The sequence below is a fragment of the Lathyrus oleraceus genome, chromosome 2 (assembly GCF_024323335.1).
Source record: "Lathyrus oleraceus cultivar Zhongwan6 chromosome 2, CAAS_Psat_ZW6_1.0, whole genome shotgun sequence".
Taxonomy (NCBI): Eukaryota; Viridiplantae; Streptophyta; class Magnoliopsida; order Fabales; family Fabaceae; genus Lathyrus; species Lathyrus oleraceus.
This window is the reverse complement of record NC_066580.1, coordinates 407,500,831-407,522,411: the sequence shown is the minus strand read 5'-3', so window position 1 is coordinate 407,522,411 and position 21,581 is coordinate 407,500,831. Positions and strand designations below refer to the sequence as shown.

General features: G+C 34.4%; 1 protein-coding gene across 1 annotated transcript; it reads left to right on the top strand.

Annotated features, from left to right (window-relative positions):
- The first annotated feature begins 4,229 nt into the window (after positions 1-4,229).
- Positions 4,230-11,132, top strand: LOC127119764 (ABC transporter B family member 2). The gene is made up of 12 exons (XM_051050069.1): positions 4,230-4,940; positions 5,251-5,305; positions 5,404-5,579; positions 6,481-6,681; positions 6,774-7,033; positions 7,185-7,725; positions 7,872-8,251; positions 8,427-8,836; positions 9,025-9,266; positions 9,557-9,804; positions 9,910-10,322; positions 10,405-11,132. Exons 1-12 carry the CDS (start codon positions 4,710-4,712, stop codon positions 10,953-10,955), a joined length of 3,708 nt encoding a protein of 1,235 aa, XP_050906026.1. The 5' UTR covers positions 4,230-4,709; the 3' UTR covers positions 10,956-11,132.
- Positions 11,133-21,581: the final 10,449 nt, after the last annotated feature.

The window sequence follows — 21,581 nt, the reverse complement described above, 5'->3', positions numbered from 1 at the left end:
ATGTTGGAGACTTGGATACAAGGCTTAAGCGCGTAGAGAAATTATGTGGAAATACCTATATAAGAAAGGGGTTATGATTGCTTATATTTGAGATATCCAAGATATTCATGAGAAGGTATCAACTATTTTGAGGATGCCAAATGGAGACATAGAGGATTTTACCATACCATTAGGATTGCACTAAGGTTTAACCTTAAGCTTTTACCTTTTTATTTTAGTTTTGGATGTACTTACAAAACACATCTAAAAACTAGCACCAAGATATTTTCTTTTTGCATATAATATAGTCTTAATTGTATAGTCAAAGGAGGATTTAAATTAGATGTTGGAAACTTGGAGACGAGACTTAGAAATATATGGTTTTTTCTTAAGCAGGAGTAAGATGGAGTATATGAAATAAAAGTTTAGCAAAAAGAGAAGTGCTTATAACTTATAAGTGAAAGTTGAAGATCATAGCATACTATAAATTATATGGTTTAAATATCTTGAGCTCATAGCACAAAATGGTGGAGAAGTAGAACAAGACGTAAAGCGTCAAAATTAAGGTTGTTGGTTGAAGTGGAAGAGGACCTCGGGTATGTGAAACAAAAGTTCCATTTAAAATTAAGGGGAAAATTATCAAACAATTGTAAGACCGAGGATGTTGTACATAACAGAATGTTAACGGTAAAGAATCAACACAAAAATAAACTGAATGTAGCAAAGATGAGGATGTTATGTTGGATGTGTGATAAGACTAGACGATATATGATTAGAAATAAAGTTATTAGATAGAGTGTTTGGATAGAACCTATAGTAGAAAAGATTATGGAAAATAGTTGTAGGTGGTTTTGACATGTATATAAAGTCTTGTTGATTCTTTAATAAAGAGAGTAGATAAGATGAAAGGTGGACTAACAACTAGATGTAGAAAAAGACTTAGAAAACTATGAAACAAACTATTAAGAAAAACTATTAAGTAAGATCGTGAGATTAACGAGTTGAATAAAAACATGGACTTTAATATAATATTATAGTATAGCTTGATCCTTGTAACTGATCTTTTACATTTTTTAACATCAAATTGATCATTTATACATATAATTATTTACAATGTTAGTCTTTTAATGAAGCACCATTAAAAAAAGTTGGTGTGTCTATTAAATACATGATAAGTATAGAGAAAATCTCAAATCTCACATTGGTTAAAAATAGAGTTTGGAAAAAATTTATATAGAATGATACCCTTACTTTACAATTGGGTTTTGTAGGAATGAGTTAAGTCAAACTCTAATTGTAATATGGTATTTGAGATTGTCGAACGGACCATAGGTCACCCACCGTTTATATTCATGCATTGAGCCCAATAGTGATGTGTGTGATGGGTGTATTGAAAAAATCAAGTCTCACATATCGACCATTTGAATGATCCACCAATTATATTTGTGCATCAAACTCTATAGTGATATGCGCGAAGGGTGTATTGAAAAAAAAATCAAGTCTCACATTATTCACTCTATTTTTTCTCCTAACTCCAATTTCTTGCGGGTAGCATTGAAATATGTGTGATCAATGACCTATTTTCACATAAATGCTTATAATTTGTATAACCAGAACTCTTGTCATTCATGTCAAGAGGTAGACGTAAACATGGAGTGACATGTTATGAAACATTGTGTTTTTTGTAACAATTCTTTAATAAAAAATTATTGTGCTAAATAAATACATACGTAAATGATCAATTTTGTATTTAAAGAATAAATAAATTGTTAAATATGTTTGAATCTCAATCTCAAAAATTGACTCAAAGGGTGAGGTTACCCTCACATATTTATACATCTAACAACCTCAAAACCAAAGTAATGTGTGACTTCAAATAAACTCCAACATCACAACTATCATTTTTAACACTCACCCTCATTCATAGCAGGGGCGTATGTCAAATGCCCACATTGCATTCCTTAAAATGGCTCTGATATCATGTTAAATATGCTTGGATTTCAACTCTAAAATCTAGCTCAGAGGGTGAGGTTTGTAAAGAAGAGCATCTCCTTGAACTTTTCTAGGGTTTTGATGAAGACAAATATATCAATAAAAGAAGAAAAAGATAAAGTCAATACTGAAAAAAAATAAAGCAAAAGATGAAGACTTTGATTAATTATGAAGCTAGTGGCAAAAAATTTAGGTTAAATGTCTTGACCTTTAAAATGTCATGATTTATCTCTTATATCACTTAAAAACTCAAAATATTTTTCAAACTTCATCTACAAACTCTTAAATCATTGTGCATAAAAAAATAATTAAAGTTGTGTCTTAAAATGTTATATTTTTGCTAGAAGTGAAGTCGTAATCAATTACATGTGTGTTGTAATTGATTATAAGTATTTTGTAACCAATTGCAAGTATATTGTAATAGATTATAATTTGTTTGATTTCAAATTTTTTAAACTTTGAAATGTTGTAACCGACTACATGCTTATTGTAATCGATTACAACCTGAACCAATGTGTTTTTTCATCAAACATAACATTATTTTGAATGGCAAAACTTCATGGAACCTTTTTTAAAATATGAAATCATTCGTAGAGGTTTTTAGAGGTTTATATAAAGTATTATACACCAAAAATTGAATTAACAACTTTTTTAATTATCATTTACACAATTCAAAGATCATTTTCAAGAAACATTATCATTTATTTTATTCACTTTATATTCTTCCTAAAGTAACATTCATATCATTGCTTTCGATAATTTAACAAGTTAAGAAACTTAGGCTAAAACGAGAAAAATTCAGCAATCATAAAGTTCTAATGTTGAAAAATAATTTATTATCTTTTTGTTTTTACAACCATAAAATAAAAATTAATTGTTCAAATTTTATTACTAATGAAGTCGAAGGAAAGGTTGTTGCATGGAAAAACTAGAAGGTTGTAAAAGAAAGTTAAAATTATTATATTTTTTAAATAACATTGTTTTAAGTAGTTTCGTGATATGTTAATTGAGTTAGATGGGTGTAAATAGAGTTGGAAATAAGCTAGGTTTTATCAAGTTTGCATCTGGTATGTCAAAATATCTAAAGTTTAATTCTGGTTCTGTCAAAATATCTAAAGTTTAATTCTGGTTTGTATTTTATCGTAGGCTTATTTTTAAATTTGAGTCTTGCATTTTCCAAAGTTTGATTAATCTGTTAGTCTACTTAAAAGTCTATTTCATTTGAACATTTGTAAATGAACAATTCAACTAATATTTAAATAGATTAACAAACTAAAAGATAAATGAGACTAAATTTTAATTGCATTGGTTTATTCGAATTTACCTAATAGCATAAATTTTGTGATACTTTATGTTTGAAAAAACTTATGAAAATAACTTATAACATTGTTTATAAAGATTTTTTCAACTTATTTTCATAAATTCTTCAAGATAATTAAGATTTAATTTTACTCAAAATACAAAATATAATATAGTAATGATGATGAAGTTAATCATATTTATTTAACTACGTCAGTCATGTAAATTTAAAAAACTTTTTGAATTGTTGTGAGTGAACATTTTTTACTAAATAGACTTATAAAAGAATTTAAACTATTTCTATTTCTATTTAAAAAAACTCTGGACATTTGGATCGGTCTAGGTCTAGGCTAGGCATATGTCCATGTTAATTTGCATGGTCTATTCTCATCCTTAGGTGTAAACTAATGTGAATATATGATTTAATCTTTTGACGAAAATATTTATTTATATTTATGTATTTAAATAAATAAATTATTAAAATTTATAAACCTACAACTTTTATAATAAAAAAAATAGTTTTGCAATGTTTTTTTTATACATACCAAAAATTGAAATTTATTTATAATTAAATTAAATGGACCAAAGTGTACTATATTATATCTAATAAAATTAAATGGACCAAAATGTACTATATTGTTAGTAATAAAATTAAATGGACCAAAATGTACTACATTGTTTACTTCTCATAAGAGAAAACGTAGATTTGAATATAAGAGTTAGTGGAAGGTTAATTTTTTAGTTTCTTAGCATACTCAACTTAAGGTGGAGTAGTGAATTTGAATTCAAAATTTAAGTCAGATTTTATTTATCTTTTGATGAAAATTTATTTTACTAAAGACATTGTAGTGTGATTTGTTATGAAAATTATTGTATACACCTAAAAACTCAACTTATTGGCCTACACATTTAAGTAGCAAAGCTCAACAACTCTCTCTCAATGCAATTTAATGCACAAGGCAAAGAGAGAGACCTATGTGAAAGTTTTCTCTGCTCTCTCTCATAGTTCAAAAGTCAGCTATATCAAGTTATCACACACAAGTAGTTAAGAGAAATTAATCTATAGCAACTCTTAACCACTCATACTAAGAAAACCTCCATTTCTATCAACTTTTTCTTAATCAACTTCAACCTCAACCTCAACCTCAACCTCATCCTCAACCTTTCATTCTATCTAAATCTTGATACTATATAGTTAGTAGTAATAAATTTTCCATCTTCTTTTCCAACCTTATATTATGACTCATCCACCACCACCTCTCTCTCTCTCTCTCTTATCTTCCCCATGTTAGTCTCTTCAATTCAATCACAATCATAATCACACCTCTTTCTTCTTCTTTTTCTTCACTCTTCTCTTTATCATTGTTCTAGTACTGCATTGCCAACAATTTGTTTGTGTTATTCTTTGTTCTATTTTCTCATCACCTTTTTCACAAGTTATGGAGTCATCTAATGAAGGTGATGAGAGAAAAAAAGAACACAAAGTTCCTTTCTTAAAGCTGTTTTCTTTTGCTGACTCCTATGATTATGTTTTAATGTTTGTTGGATCTATTGGAGCATGTGTTCATGGTGCTTCTATTCCTGTTTTCTTCATCTTCTTTGGAAAGTTGATCAATGTTATTGGTTTAGCTTATCTTTTTCCTAAGGAAGCTTCTCACCAAGTTGCCAAGGTTTGAAATTTTTTATTTTTTCATAAAAAAAGTTTTCATTTTTATTTATTCATTTGAGATATTTTAAATGAGTATATATATAAGTTTCCATGTATGTTTTTTTTTTAGTTAATAATAATTTAATTTTAAATAAATTTCCTACGGTAGCCTCTCATTAAATAGAGATAGATTTATGACAAAGAAAACTTAAATATTAAATGTTTCTGTCTAAATATTTAATATGATTTCAGAAGAAAGCTGTCATCATAAAATTTAATGTTATTTATTTTATTAACCAAATTTAATATAAATTTTGTTTGCAATTTTGCAGTACTCATTGGATTTTGTGTATCTAAGTATAGCAATGTTGTTTTCATCTTGGACAGGTATGAAAACTATTTATATATAAAGCTAAAATAATTAAAATAATTGTATGTGTGATGAATCTAATTTATTTTTTAATATATTGTTGGATTGATTCTAGAGGTGGCTTGTTGGATGCATACTGGAGAAAGACAAGCAGCAAAAATGAGAATGGCTTATTTAAAATCGATGTTGAATCAAGATATAAGTTTATTTGATACTGAAGCTTCAACTGGAGAAGTTATTTCTGCAATTACTAGTGATATTATTATTGTTCAAGATGCTCTATCTGAGAAGGTACAAACATACATCAATTCTCCATTTTTTTTTTAATTATGATCAATCTCAATGAGAAATTGGATAAAATATTTATGAAAAAGTTATTTGTTAAAAAAGGAGGACACTTTTAGCAATATATGGTAAATGTTTATTTATGAAGAGAAAAATAAATGGTTCATTATATGCATTTCTGGACATATATGCTATGATCATCATAATGTCACCGTATAAACTAGTAACATGTCATTTTCTGAACTTTCCTAGCAATTTTCAATTTTAACTTTTTTGAGTTTTTCACTTTTATTTAAATGAGAGGTGAAACCAAGGAAATTCAAAAAAAGTGACTAAATCTATGTACTGTATTTAAGTCTCTTCAACAACAAACTAATGGTTGGTTTTCATTAATTAAAAGCATGTCAATTGTTGACCAAAACAAAACAAAAACAAAAGCTTGTCAACGGAAGAGTTGTTTTTTTTGTATTGAAGCATTTTTTAAGTCTTAAAATATTTTACTAGTCCTTCTTATTGACTCTTGAAGATTGTGTTTATGTTGTGTGTGTATTTAATGCATTTGTGAGAGCATTTATAGGTTGGTTGAGATAGTTACTTGAATTATAGTTTTTTGTGAGGTTGAACTTAACTCTAGAAGCTGCAATGAATGAATAGGCAGAATAGGCATCTATGTATACTAGTACTGTACACCACTGCATGGACAGTCTCTGCACATGTTAGAATTTAACACTTGCTACATTGTCATTTATTTCACTCAATTCTTTTGAAATTGTGGGTATGTTGGTTGTTTTGTGACTTTGTTTTTAAATATTTCTTCACATTAGTACTGTTTTCTTATTATTATTGTTGGAAACTTTATACTGCTGTTTCTATTTTCGTAACTGCTAAGCGTGGATGAAATTGACAGGTAGGAAATTTCATGCATTACATAAGCCGATTCATAGCTGGATTTACAATTGGCTTTGTAAGAGTATGGCAGATTAGTTTAGTGACACTTTCGATTGTTCCCTTAATTGCACTTGCTGGAGGTCTTTATGCGTATGTCACAATTGGCCTCATTGCAAAAGTTAGAAAAGCGTATGTTAGAGCTGGTGAAATTGCACAAGAGGTAACAGAATACCGATAGTATTATCACAAGGTTGTTGCATTATTTTTGTTATTATTCGATGGTAATGTTGTTTTGTTTTTGTGATTTTTTAGGTGATAGGAAATGTTAGAACTGTACAAGCTTTTGCAGGAGAAGAAAGAGCGGTGAAATCTTATAAAGCAGCTCTTATGAAAACTTATGTAAATGGTAGAAAAGCTGGTTTGGCAAAAGGTCTTGGACTTGGTTCAATGCATTGTGTTCTTTTTCTATCTTGGTCTTTGCTTGTTTGGTTCACTAGTATTGTTGTTCACAAGAATATCGCCAATGGCGGCGAGTCTTTTACTACCATGCTTAACGTCGTTATCTCCGGCCTGTAAGTCTTTTTCCATATTATATTCTTACTGTCTATGAGTTAGTTTTAGTTTTAGTTTCAGTATCAGATATTGTCGTGTCTGGTGTGTCTGGTGTCTGTGTTAGGGTTTTATAAGGTGTAAGGGTTTTATAAGGTGTATATCTTTTATCAGGTCACTTGGGCAGGCTGCGCCGGACATTTCAGCGTTTATTCGAGCTAAGGCGGCTGCTTATCCGATTTTTAAGATGATAGAGAGGGATACAGTGAGCAAACAAAGCTCGAAAACTGGTCGAAAATTAAACAAAGTGGAGGGACATATCCAGTTTAAGAATGTTTGTTTCAGCTATCCGTCTCGTCCGGATGTAGCGATCTTCAACAACTTCAATCTCAACATTCCTGCAGGGAAAATTGTTGCACTTGTAGGAGGAAGTGGTTCGGGAAAGAGTACTGTTGTATCGTTGATCGAACGATTTTACGAACCTCTTTCTGGTCATATACTTTTAGACAAGAGTGAAATCAGAGAGCTTGATCTCAAGTGGCTTAGGCAACAAATTGGACTAGTTAATCAAGAGCCTGCACTTTTTGCAACAAGCATCAAGGAGAATATTTTGTATGGAAAAGATGATGCTACTCTTGAAGAACTAAAACGCGCCGTGAAGCTTTCAGATGCTCAATCTTTCATCAACAATCTTCCTGAAAGATTAGACACTCGGGTAAAAATATTTGATTTATGCATATTTTGTTTTTATTATGATACATGTTTTAATTGCAGAATTAGTCTATGCACCTTTGGTGTTTGTGATAATGTTTCTGTCATTGTTATTTTAAAGAAAGGTGATGCTGAATCTATTTTATTTAGGTTGGTGAGAGAGGGATACAACTATCAGGTGGACAGAAGCAAAGGATTGCGATATCTCGTGCCATTGTAAAGAATCCATCTATCCTTTTACTAGATGAAGCAACTAGTGCTCTTGATGCTGAGTCTGAGAAAAGTGTACAAGAGGCTCTCGATCGTGTCATGGTTGGAAGAACAACCATTGTAGTTGCACACAGACTTTCTACTATTAGGAATGCAGATGTTATAGCTGTTGTACAAGGAGGGAAAATTGTGGAGACTGGTAACCATGAAGAACTCATGTCCAACCCAGCTAGTGTTTATGCATCTCTTGTTCAACTCCAAGGTGCATCTTCTTTGCAAGGGCTTCCCGCGGTTGGTCCTAGCTTAGGACGCCAATCAAGGTATTTATGCAATTTCAATTCATTGATTGTCATTAAATGAAATGATAATTAAATAATTTAGTTAACAACATTTCAACATTACACGTGAAAAATCATCGGATCAGTATTGTTTTTCTTTGAACCAGTAGTTAAATATAAGTTATTATTCTCTTTTACATATTACTTATACTTGCAGCACGGGCTACTCAAAAGAATTTTCGCGTGCAACAACAAGCATTGGGGGTAGTTTTCGATCGGACAAAGACTCGATTGGCATTGTCGGTGGTGATGATGGAAGCAAGTCTAAGCATGTTTCAGCAAAAAGGCTATATTCTATGGTTGGTCCTGACTGGCCTTATGGAGTTTTTGGGACCTTATGTGCATTTGTTGCTGGAGCACAAATGCCACTTTTTGCACTTGGAATCTCTCATGCTCTTGTTTCGTATTATATGGATTGGGATACAACGCGTCACGAAGTTAAAAAAATTGCTTTCCTCTTCTGTGGAGGTGCAGTTATAACCGTCATAGTCCATGCCATCGAACATCTCTTTTTCGGTATCATGGGCGAGCGACTTACTCTTCGTGTGCGAGAAAAGATGTTTAGCGGTAATTTTGATGAACCGCTTTTTTTATCAATTTTTTACTTTCTTTTTTATGAAGTGTTTTCCTTTCAATATTCTTGGTCCAGTTGATTTTATAACATGTTAACATATCAGAAAATATTCTAATGCTTTGTTGAGATGAGTTTGCAGTATCCATATTTTTCTTAACTACAGTTATTTCTCTGGCTGCAGCTATTTTGAAGAATGAAATTGGATGGTTTGATGAAACAGGCAACACAAGCTCTATGCTTTCATCGCGTTTAGAATCTGACGCAACTTTAATGCGAACAATAGTTGTTGATCGCTCAACGATTCTGTTACAGAATGTTGGTCTGGTTGTTGCTTCATTTATTATTGCCTTCCTATTGAACTGGAGAATCACACTTGTTGTCTTGGCCACATATCCTTTGATAGTTAGTGGTCACATAAGTGAGGTGAGGTTCCTTCTTTCTACATTTCAACATTAAGAAACTAGCACATTTATTTAAGTCTTAAGCCCTGTTTGGATAAAGTCAAACTGTTTTTATACAAGTTATAAGTTGTTCCTATAAGCTATCTGAAGGAGCTTATGAAAATAACCCAAAAAGCTGAAAACAGCTTATGAACATGTCATAAGAAGGTTCCATAAGCTTTTTCAAACAGTCTTACTAGTGCTATGCCAAGAGATAAGTTCAAATAAGTTAATTCAAACAGGCCTTTTAATACTTTCCTTTTGTCATTTCAGAAACTTTTCATGAAAGGCTATGGTGGCAACTTGAGCAAAGCATATCTAAAAGCCAACATGCTTGCTGGTGAGGCCGTGAGCAATATACGCACTGTCGCCGCATTTTGCTCTGAAGAAAAGGTCCTTGATCTTTATGCTAACGAGCTCGTCGGTCCTTCCAAAAATTCATTTCGACGCGGTCAAATTGCCGGCATATTTTATGGCATTTCTCAATTCTTCATCTTCTCATCTTATGGCCTTGCCTTATGGTATATGCTTTAACTTCATTATCTCCTCAATATGTTATAAACTAGTACTAGTATTGAGCACTCGTGCAATGCACATGGTGGTTGAAACTTGTGCACTTTATGCAGGTATGGATCAGTTTTGATGGGAAAGGAGCTAGCTAGTTTTAAATCAGTCATGAAGTCATTTATGGTTTTGATTGTAACAGCACTTGCTATGGGGGAAACTTTGGCATTAGCACCAGATCTTTTGAAAGGGAACCAAATGGTTGCATCAGTTTTTGAAGTAATGGATAGAAAATCAGAAATAAGAGGTGATATTGGAGAAGAGTTAAGGACAGTGGAAGGAACAATTGAGCTCAAAAGAATCAATTTCAGCTACCCTTCAAGACCAGATGTGATTATTTTCAAGGATTTCAATCTAAGAGTTCCTTCTGGAAAAAGTGTTGCTTTAGTGGGACAAAGTGGTTCTGGTAAAAGCTCTGTGATCTCTATTATACTCAGATTTTATGATCCAACTTCAGGAAAGGTGTTAATTGATGGTAAGATATTGAAACTATTGCTGCTATATGCAAAAGTGTTAATTGTATCTTCTTCTAACAATGATGAATCAAATTCTTACAGGTAAAGACATCACAAGAATCAATCTAAAATCTCTAAGAAAACACATTGGTCTAGTGCAACAAGAACCAGCCCTTTTCGCCACATCAATTTATGAAAACATTCTCTATGGAAAAGAAGGTGCATCTGATTCAGAAGTAATTGAAGCAGCTAAGCTAGCAAATGCTCATAACTTCATAAGTGGACTTCCAGAAGGTTACTCAACCAAAGTAGGTGAAAGAGGTGTTCAACTTTCTGGTGGGCAGAGACAAAGAGTAGCCATTGCTAGAGCTGTTCTAAAGAATCCTGAAATCTTGCTACTTGATGAAGCAACCAGTGCACTCGACGTTGAATCCGAGCGAATAGTGCAACAAGCTCTCGACAGATTAATGCAAAACAGAACAACTGTTATGGTGGCACATAGATTGTCCACAATAAGAAATGCAGATCAAATCTCAGTTTTGCAAGATGGGAAGATTATTGAGCAAGGGACACATTCAAGTCTTATAGAGAATAAGTATGGACCATATTATAAATTAGTCAATCTTCAACAGCAACAGCATCATCAATCATAAAGACAACAAAAAAAAAACAGCCTTGAATTTTTTATACTGTAATTTGGTTTTTTTTCCATCTCATATTTACAGAGAATGGTTTGCATTGGGGAGCTGGTGTTGGATCAGAATAATTCCATATATATATGTGTGTGTTGGTAAGTATTTATAAAAATGAAAATGGCATTTTTTATTTAATCCTTTAATGTTATTTTATAGAAATAAATTTTAGCACTAAACTATACTATGCAGAGTCGTGAATAAACTATGCATTTTTTATTTAATCCTTTAATGTATTTTATAAAAATAAATTTTAGCACTAAACTATGCAGAGTCGTGAATAAATATCCCATGATATGATTTTAATGTAGTGATTTAACTGTGTTGGAGATAATTCGAATCAATTTTGATTGAACGAGAATCAATCTTTTTGATTGATTGCTCCCCTCGTTCCTCACTCTTCATTTGAGTGATTCAACTATACATTGGTTGTAAGATGATTCCGCCACACAATGATTTGAGAAAGTGAATTGGGGAAGAAAAGAGAAATCAGGGTTTTGGGAGAAAGGGGAAGAAGATGGATCAAATTTTGCAGAATTTTTCTCTGTGTTTATTCTTACTAAATTTCTCTTATTCCACATTTTACAATAGTAGGGTACCTCCCTATTTATAGATGAGATTACTTGCACATCAAGTAATCTCTAACTAACTAATAACAAAATAAATGTTAAGTTTAACTTTGTCGAGGTTAACTCCTTCGATAGCTATCTACTTCGAATACTATCGAATACAATCGATTTCGACTGTGTCGAATCTTACAGCATGCTTAACACAAAGATTTACATATTTAACACACCATTGAATTCATCGTGTCTAAGCTTATATACATTCATCATAATTCTCAATCTCTTAAACAATTCGACTTGCAATCTTCGTCATGATGTCTACAATCTGATTATCAGTCCTGCAGTGTTCCAAATTCATCCTCTTATTTGATACTTGCTCTCGAAGATAATCGAACCTCATCTCGATATGTTTGCTTCTCCATGTGTTGTCGGGTTCTTTGCAAGATTGATAGCAGACATGTTATCGATCGTCATGGTCATTGCTCCATGGTCTTCTTCTGAAATCTCCTCGATCAGGTTTACCATCCACACTGCTTGATGTGCACAAAGGGAGGCAGTTATGTACACCGCCTCACATGATGACAGCACTACTACTGGTTTCTTTCTTGAACTCCAAACAACGGGTGTACCATTTAGCATAAACACATACCCAGATGTGGATTTTCTATCATCAGTATCATCACACAAACTCGAGTCAGTGTAACCGACTAGTTTGCATACAAAATGACATAGTCGAGAGTTCCTTTGAGATGCCTTAGTATCCTCTTTGTGGTTGCAATGTGTCATACTTTTGACTTCTGTATGAATCTACTCATCATACCTAAATTGTATGTTAGATCAAGCCTTGTGTTACAAAGGTATCTTAGTGATCCAATGATTCTTCAGTGTGAGTTGGATCGACATCATCTTCATCTGAGTCCTTCAACAGTTGCAGTCTTGGTCAGCAGGTGTTGAAGTAGCATTGCAGTCTTTCATCTCAAATCTTTTGAATATTTCACTTCTATATCTTCTTTGATGCATCATCAAACCTCTAATACTCTTGTAGAATTCGATCCCAAGTAAGTATGAAATGTTGCCTAGGTCAGATATTTTTGAACTCTTTTCTCATATCACCTTTAAAGTCTTTGAACTCCTTGCTCAGACATTTCAAGGAAGTATGAAATGTTATCAATAGGTCGTTGACATAAAGGCATAGTATGAGCACTTCACTCCTACTTTTTCTAACATATACTCCATATTTAGTCATGCACTTCACAAATTCCTTCTCTCTTTGAAAGTAATCTATCTTCTTATTCCAAGTTCTTAGGGCGTACTTGAGTCCATATAGGGCTTTATGCAGCCTATATACCTTGCTTTCCTAGCCTTGTTTCACAAATCCAACTGGTTGTGTAACATAAACTTTTTCATCTAACGGCCCATTTAGGAATGCGCATTCCACGTCCATCTGACACAAATACCAATTGTTCATGTTTGTTAGACCAACAACCAACCTAATTGTTTTGGACTAGCAAGTGGTACAAAAACTTCATCGAAGGCGATTCCTCCTTCTCTATGAAGAAATCTTTTGGCTACAAGTCTTGCTTTGTATCTGGTTACGTCTTCTTTTGGATTCAGGTTCAATTTATAAACCCACTTCATATCAATTGCATTCTTGCCTTGTGGCATTTCGACTAGTGAGAAGGTATTGTTAACTTTTATGGACCTTAGTTTTTCATTCATCACCTGCATCCATTTCGAGTCCTTCAATGCCTCGGTTACATTGACTAGCTCAGTATTGTCATACCCCAAAATCTGCCCTACCCTTCACAAAGTTCATTTAGGTCACTAACCCTAGTCATATGCATATCTTCATATCATTCATTTCATCTGCATAGCCATTTGTCTGATACAAGAGGGCAGGTATCTTGGATTCCGAGCTTTGTGCTTACACTTGGTGGAAGCTAAGTCTCCTCTACTGATGAAGGGGGCTCAATCGATCAAACCCTAATCGGAGGTGGCTCTCGAGGTTTAGGTGTATTCCTACCATCGGTAACTCAACTTTGGCTAAGTGGTGAAGCAAATCCCTAATCTTGGGATCCTCACCTTATCATGGTTACCACAAACTCTAACGCTTCACCCAACAACCTCCTGGTCAGTGGTCGTGCATGTTGGTTTCTTGGGTTTGATTCCATAGATCACTTGTTTCAATGTGCATCTTGTGCTTGTCCGTACCCGGTCATTTGGTCATTGGACATTTCATTTGTATGCCTTTGATTCGTTTGGGGTCTTAGTTGATATTTCATTCATAGGTTGTGTATGGATTCTATCCCGTTATACGTCTCGATTCACTCCATTTCAAGTAACCTGGTCATTTCTTAAGTCAATTCACTCAACTAGCCAATTTCATTCATGTTCATCCATAAAGATAGTCATTACATTCAAAAAAAGGTGCAAAAAGATGTATAACGCATTGCAAAACCCATTTTTGGAAGTTTTTGCTCTATGAGTCGACTCATTCACTCGACACAACACCCACGAGTCCGAACAGGTCGACACGCAGGTCGACTCATTTCCTGGAAATCCAATTTGTGTCGACTCATCCAGTCTTTGCATCGACTCATGCCTTATTTTTCTGTGAACCAATTCACCGTGGGTCCGAACAAGTCGACTCACTTCTGGGGAATCCGGTTTGAGCCGACTCATCCAGCCTTTACATCGACTCATTCCTCATTTTTCTATGAACCAATCCGTCGCGGGTCCGAACAGGTCGACCTGGAGGTCGACTCATCCTGGAGAATGCTCTGTTTGAGTCAACTCATCCCCTATTTGAGTCGACTCAACCTGTTCCTTGCTGCTGAAATACTGCATAATGCAAATTCTTACCATGCCTACACAATCACATTGATTCACACTCTGCATTAACCCACAGATGTGAGTCACCTTGCACCTAAGCCAATAAATAGAAGGCCATTATCCAACATTAAAGCTTAACTTCATTCAAGTTAACCTGCAATAACCAGTCATAGAAACCATTTGAACACATTCCCCAAAACCAACCAACTAACTTCCAACTCAGTGAGCTAACCGGCAAAACTCACTGAGTTCATCCCAACTAACTCCCAACCTCTTTTAACTAACTCCAAGCCTAACTCCAAGCCTTAGGGATCCAAATCCTAATCCCTATAAATTCCCATCTTCACCATCATTTGAGGGTCTCTCCACTATTCACTTCAACTTTCACTACTTTCACATTTTCTGCAAACATCACCTTCAACCTTTCTCACTTCATCGTCCCCATTTCTTCACCCTAGACCAAAGCTCAAACCACCATTGGAGCAAGCTTCACATTGAAGCTTGTTATCAATTGAGCTAAAACTCTTACACTCAACATGAAGGAGAAGAGCGATCCAAAACGCAGCATAATTTAAAATTTCTCCTTTAATGATCCTTACGAATGGGCATGATCAGTGATAGAATCGTTACCTCTTGCGGCGATTGTAACCTTTGATGCAGATCTATGGAGCGATCACGAACTTTGAACGATGACAACGCCTTTACTCAGTCCACACGAATGGATTCCTTCAATCTCAGTGCTAGCTGCTACGAATGAAGGCTTTGAGTGAGTGAGTGAGAGAGAGAGAGAGAGAGAGAGAGAAACGAAATTGCAACTGCACTAATGCTTCTGCACAAGGTTTTATTTATAGAACCACTTGTGTGGGCTATAAGCTAAAAAGCCCACTTAAGTGTATGTGGCCCATATCTTATAATATGCCAAAATCACTTAAGCGTGTGGTACCTTACCATATTTCGTATTCTACTTAAGTACACCGTACCTTACGATGTTCTACAATTCACTTAAGTGCACCGTACCTTACGATGTTCCTTAGTTACTCTATCTCTCATCAATCCGTCCTTTGTGTGTGACCCTGTAGGTTTTCGCGGCATTGGCAATTATATTAAATCATGCATTTAACATAATAAACAGTGAGCAGTATCTAGCAACACATCACTGCTACCCAAGACACGAAAATATCATGTGATCTGACAAATCCTTCTGTGATAATACTTATGTGTATAATTACCCTTTTTCCCTTATGTCTATATTGAACACAAGGCATAAACCGTGTCATCCTTGTCCAGTTCAATATTGGGCCCATAGACATTTATCCTCTTACGCAGGATGGGCAAATTCCATCTAAGTCACTCATGTCCCTTAGCATGCTTCGTGGAGTACCCATCAACTGTCTTTATGGTCATCCAGTTACGGATAATGTTTGATCATCAATAAGGAACTCGACTCTACATCTAGGGTCCATAGTGGTTTCAGGTCGAAGGGTGGTATACACCATTATCACCATGAGAATAACTTATGACACTTTGCATAACATTCTATATAGTATTCTCATAGCGGGTCAATCCAGTATAAATATTACTCTTAATATTCATACATATGTTTAAGACTTGATAACTCCTTATCCTTGATCCATGAGATGTGATTATCAGTCTATAAACATAATAGTCTTCATGCTTTAATGTTATCCCACTTCACAATAAAGCTCGACTACGGATACTTTAAGAATAGTGTCCTTATGTTTAATGTGATCTCATGATTAAGTCATACTCGATACATTAAACGGACTAGCTATTCTAGGGACTTTATTAAACAAACATAATAAAGAAAAAGCCTTTTATTATTAATAAATAATTCGATACAAGTACCAAAAGTATTGGCCTCTAGGGCTTACACCAACACAACAATCATCCCTGCATTCACTGAATCAACATCGACAACAACGATCTGACTCAGAATTTGTTCGGAGTTGATTCTTGAAGGATAGGAGTTCATAGTAGAAGCGGAAGACCCAAGGTTCAACGTAGCATACATCTGTTTTTCTCCTCTTCATCTTCATCACTTCCGAATTTCAACAAGTCCCAAGATAATCCTCCGTCTTGCAGGTTGGTGAATCTTTTTCTCTGTTAAACCGTTGATATCACCAGGTAGCTTGCATAGGGGAGAATCAAAACCCCAAGGTTCGGTGGTTTGATTCTCCGTCACCTCCATCTTCATTAGCTCTCAGATTTTTGTGCATAGGATTCTTGATGTTAACTGCTTAATTTTCAGAATTTGTTGAGTTGTAATTAAGAGAAAGGTTAGGATAGGAGAATTAGAGAGGAGTAAGAATTTGGATCCTTTTTTCCTTGAATCCGGCTAACTCCGCCGCCCCCGACGCGATGGTGCCGGAACTCCGGCGGTGGTTCTGTTTTGCCTTCATGTTTGGATTGTTTGACTGGTCCAAGGAGTGTTCACTCCATATCAGTCATTGCCATGTGTAGCATTGACATGCATGCTGATAGCATTTTTTCGTCTTCATTATTTGTGCTGAATTCTTGCTAACTGTGTTGTTTGAGCCTTAGGCCAAGCTACTGTTCATCTTAATCACGATAGTCTCGTAATTGATTAGTCAATTCCAATTCCATTTCTGTTTTTGACATTAATCTTGATGTTGTTTGTGTATGAAATAGTTTTTAATTCCTATTTTTGGGCATTTTGGAGTCACATAATTGTAGAGATAAATAGCTTAATTCATGCAATTAAGAACTAGGATTAGAATTAGTTAGAAATTAGGATTAAACCATGTGCATGTTAGAATAATTTCTTAATTTTTTCCAGATTTTATTTTCATATGATCAACCATGCTAGGCTTAGAATTTCATTTGGTTTACCATGTTAATTTCCATGTACATGAGTAATCTCACTTTGACTAGATTACGTTTCATTTGTGGTTAAGGGATGAACTGAAAATTCCATTTCATTTTAATTTGATATACATTTGTTCATCATGATCATCCTATCGCACCATGCTATTATCATACCCTCTCATTCATTTGAATAGGCATTTTAACTCCTTCTTATTTGATGCATACTAACTGGTGTTGTTTTGTGGTGACATGCGAATAAGAGATCTCAACACTATCCAAGTCCCTTTTATTTTTATTCATTAGTTTGTAGTGTGCGAAGTGATATGCCACTTGTATGGTTTAGGCATGGCACATGAGTTGTAAACTATATTTCCCTTTCATGCCTTCATATTGTATTACGTGGATCCATCCCCCCTTATGGGTTAAATGTTCCCCCTCCCCCTAGTCATGTAATAGCTTAGATTTACTGGTTTCTAGTTAGTTCATCATACATGTTAATAATAAAGATAAAATACAAAACGATAAACAAAGTATTTTCAAAAGAAATAAAAGGTTCTTGATTGAACGTCAAGTTTTTTTTCTAAATAAAACTCACATCATTGCAACGCAAACACTCAATTTGACGCCAAGTATTCCCCACCCTTTATTTCCCATCTTATCTCCTCAATCGACCACTATTTCAAAATCAATAAGCAAACCTTTGATCCAACATCAAGCGGTCCTTTTTTCAAATCAAATTCAAAAACACAATAAATACGATTAGGATTGTATGTCACGAGCCTTAAGTGGTAAAGAAGGGATGAGAATGGAGTTTCCCTACACTCGTTCTAAATACTCCGAACACAAGACGTTTGGCTTGGTAGTTTGAGGTATTCACCTTTATCCATAGTCTTTAGTGCAATCCGAAATCAATAACAAATTTCTCAAAACCTAAAAACAATTCAACGCATTCAAACCTTTTGTTTGAGCCTTAGGGCATCACCATCGAAAACCCTTCTTCAAGGTAATAAAATCAACAAAACAAACAACATTTTTACCCACAAACTACGGGGCTCTGATTTCTCACTTCAATAAGTGGGCATATGCAGGCACGAGGACCCAATCCTTGGCGAGCACACTAATTTAAAATCCACCTCCACTCCGCAAACCTTTGGCAAGCAAACATTCGATAAACAACATCCACTCAAGTGCAAACATCCTAGATGGTTCCCATGGGGTACCATGGATGTGAGGGGTGCTAATACCTTCCCCTTGCATAACCGACTTCCGAACCTGTTCGTGGTTGCGATGACCATTCTTTGGGGTTTTCTAGATATTTTCCCTTTCCTTTGGAATAAATAAAAACCGATGGTGACTCTGTATTTTTCGCGTAGCGACAAGTGTCTACATATAAAGCATAGTGAACAAGTTTACCTTCATCATCGACCATATCATCTAATATAATCATATATTCCTACAACCTTGCAGAAATGTTTCTTTTTCTTTGAGGTCTGCTTGTGCCTGCTTGACCTTTGACTTCTTCTTGATGGACTTCTCTGTTAGCCTCACTAGCTGGTTCATCACATGAATCCTTCTTGACATTGTATTTCCAATCCCACTCCTTCAACTCATCTATGATCATATCCCTGTTGATTACAACTTTCTTGTTCAAGGGATCAAACGGTGTATATCCATCAGTCGAGTGATATCCTATCAGTATAATTTGGCTAGACTTGTCATCAAGCTTCCTTCTTAACTTATCAGGTACATGTCTATGTGCTATAGATCTAAACACCTTCAGATGACTTAAGTTAGGGTTGACACCAGACCAACGTTCTTCTGGTGTAATTTCGTCTAGCTTCTTAGCCAGGCATTTGTTCATGATGTACGCTGCAGTCGGCACAACCTCGCCTCATAACTCATTAGGTAAGTGTTTTCCTCTTAGCATACTCCTCACCGTGTTCATGATGGTTTTACTCTTCCTTTTTGTAGTTCCATTTTGTTGCGGAGTGTAGGGTGGCACCACCTCATGCATAATCCCTTATTTCTCACATAATGCATCGAAATCTTTCGACACATATTCCCCACCACCATCAGTCCTTAGAGTCTTGAGCTTTCGACCAATTTGTCTTTCCACCACAAATTTAAACCTTGTGAACACCTCAAGCATGTCATTTTTCTTCTTGATTAGGTATGTCCATAATTTTCGACTGAAATCATCTAGAAATATGACAAAGTATATGTTACCTCTAATCGAATCCACCTAGATAGGACCACATACATCTGAATATATGACTTCAAGAATTGCCTTTGACTTGCTTCCTGCATCTTTGTTGAAGTTATTCTTGTGTTGCTTTTCCTGAAGACATTCTTCACACACTTCATTTGGAATGTCGATTTCTGGTCATCCTGAAACCATGTTTCTTCTCTTCGGATTTTTGATGTCTTTGAAGTTGAGATAGTCAAGTCTGTAGTGCCACAACCATTCATATTTTCTAGTTGCAGTTTCCAGACACTTGTGTTCCATCACATTCAGTTCAATCTTGAAGGTTTTGTTCTGAGACATAGGTGCCTTCAAGATTAACCTACCTCCTGAGTCGAGAACTCTCGCCATCTTATCTTCGATCAACACTTTGTATTTTTTCTCGATCAGTTTCCCTATGCTGAGAAAATTGTTTTTCATGTCTGGTATGTATAGTACATTGAAAATTACTGAGATTTTTCCATCTTTCCTCATAATCAAAACATCATAAATACCTTCAGCGATCTGAGTATTGTCATTTGTGAATTTTACATTGTTCTTCATCGAGGGACTCGTGTTGACAAACCAATCTTTCCTTCTAGTCATGTATGATGAGCAGCTTGAGTCTAAGTACCACTGGTCTTTAATCTTTCTTTATCTTTCATTATGAACATAAGTAACATCTCTTCTTCTTCGTATTTTGCAAGTCTTTCATCACTTTCTTGGTTTTATTTCTTTCCTCATCAACATTGACTTGCATAATGTTTATACTTCTGAAAGTTGTAACACTCAATATGGTTTTTATCATGTTTTCTTCCATCTCCTCTTCCACTACCTGGAACACCACCTTTGTGATATATTTGGTTTGAAGATTGTCTCTGATTTGATGAACTACCTTATTGTTGGTTTTCTCTACCAGTCGAATTAATGTAACTACCTCTACCTTTGTTATCATTCCATCTTCCTTTATCTCTCTTTTCTTTTGTTGAATGCACCTACAGAGCTACATCAGTATTTGTCTTACTTGTAGATCTTTCAGTCATTCTTTGTTTGTGAGATTCAAGCGTCCCATGAAGCTCTTCTTTTGTCATGCTTGATAACTCATTCGATTCTTATATGGATACTACCATATGATCGAATTTTGGAGCCAATGACCTCAAGATATTTGGATCAACACATTGATGGATTATAAAAAGAGCTTTATATTCTTTCTGCTTCAAATCTTTGTGTGCAAATTTTTTCTCATCTATAGCATTCTCTCCAATTGATGTTACTCCATTCTTCATAAGATCTCAAAGATCTTGATAACAGAAAACAACCTTCATTTGCTTACACCAATTCTCATGATTCTTACCATTTAAGATTAGAAGATTCGCTGAAAAATGCTCGTAAGGATGAGAAGTCATTGAGTTATGCCTCCCAAGAATCACAGTCATAGCTCTAGATACCAGATGTTAGAATTAAACTCTGATCTTAGAGATAATCCAAATCAATCTTGATTGAACGAGAATCAATCTTTCTGATTGATTGCTCCTCTCGTTCCTCACTCGTCACTTGAGTGATTCAAGTACACCTTGGTTGCAAGATGATTCCACCGCAGAATGATTTGAGAAAGTGAATTGGGGAAGAAAAAAAGATTAGAATTTTGGGAGAAAGAGGAAGAAGATGGATCAAATTTTGCAGAGTTTTCTCTGTGTTTATTTTTACTAAATTTCTCTTATTCCACACTTTACAATAGTAGGATAACTTCATATTTATATATGAGATTACTTGCATATTAAGTAATCTCTAACTAACTAACAAAACAAAATAAATTCTAAGTTTAACTCTGTCGAAGTTAATTCCTTCGACGACAGTCTACTTCGACTACTATCGAATACAATCGAATTTGACTTGTCGAATCTTACATCATACTTAAAATAAGGAGTTATAAATTTAACAAACTGGATTATTAAATAAATGAATATTGAATATTAAACATTCAATAAGTATGCGGCTATATTATCATTACTCATAAAAATGGGTAATTGAATTTGTTCTCTAATTAGAGCACTGCTAAAATATGATTTTATTTTTATAATTTAATAAAATATAATAAAACAATAACGAGAAACAAAAACT

Coding starts and splice junctions, on each gene's coding strand:
- LOC127119764 (XM_051050069.1), top strand. CDS start 4,710: ATGGAGTCATCTAATGAAGGTGATGAGAGAAAAAAAGAACACAAAGTT. Junction 5,306..5,403: donor GTTGTTTTCATCTTGGACAG/GTATGAAAACTA, acceptor GATTGATTCTAG/AGGTGGCTTGTTGGATGCAT. Junction 7,034..7,184: donor AACGTCGTTATCTCCGGCCT/GTAAGTCTTTTT, acceptor ATCTTTTATCAG/GTCACTTGGGCAGGCTGCGC.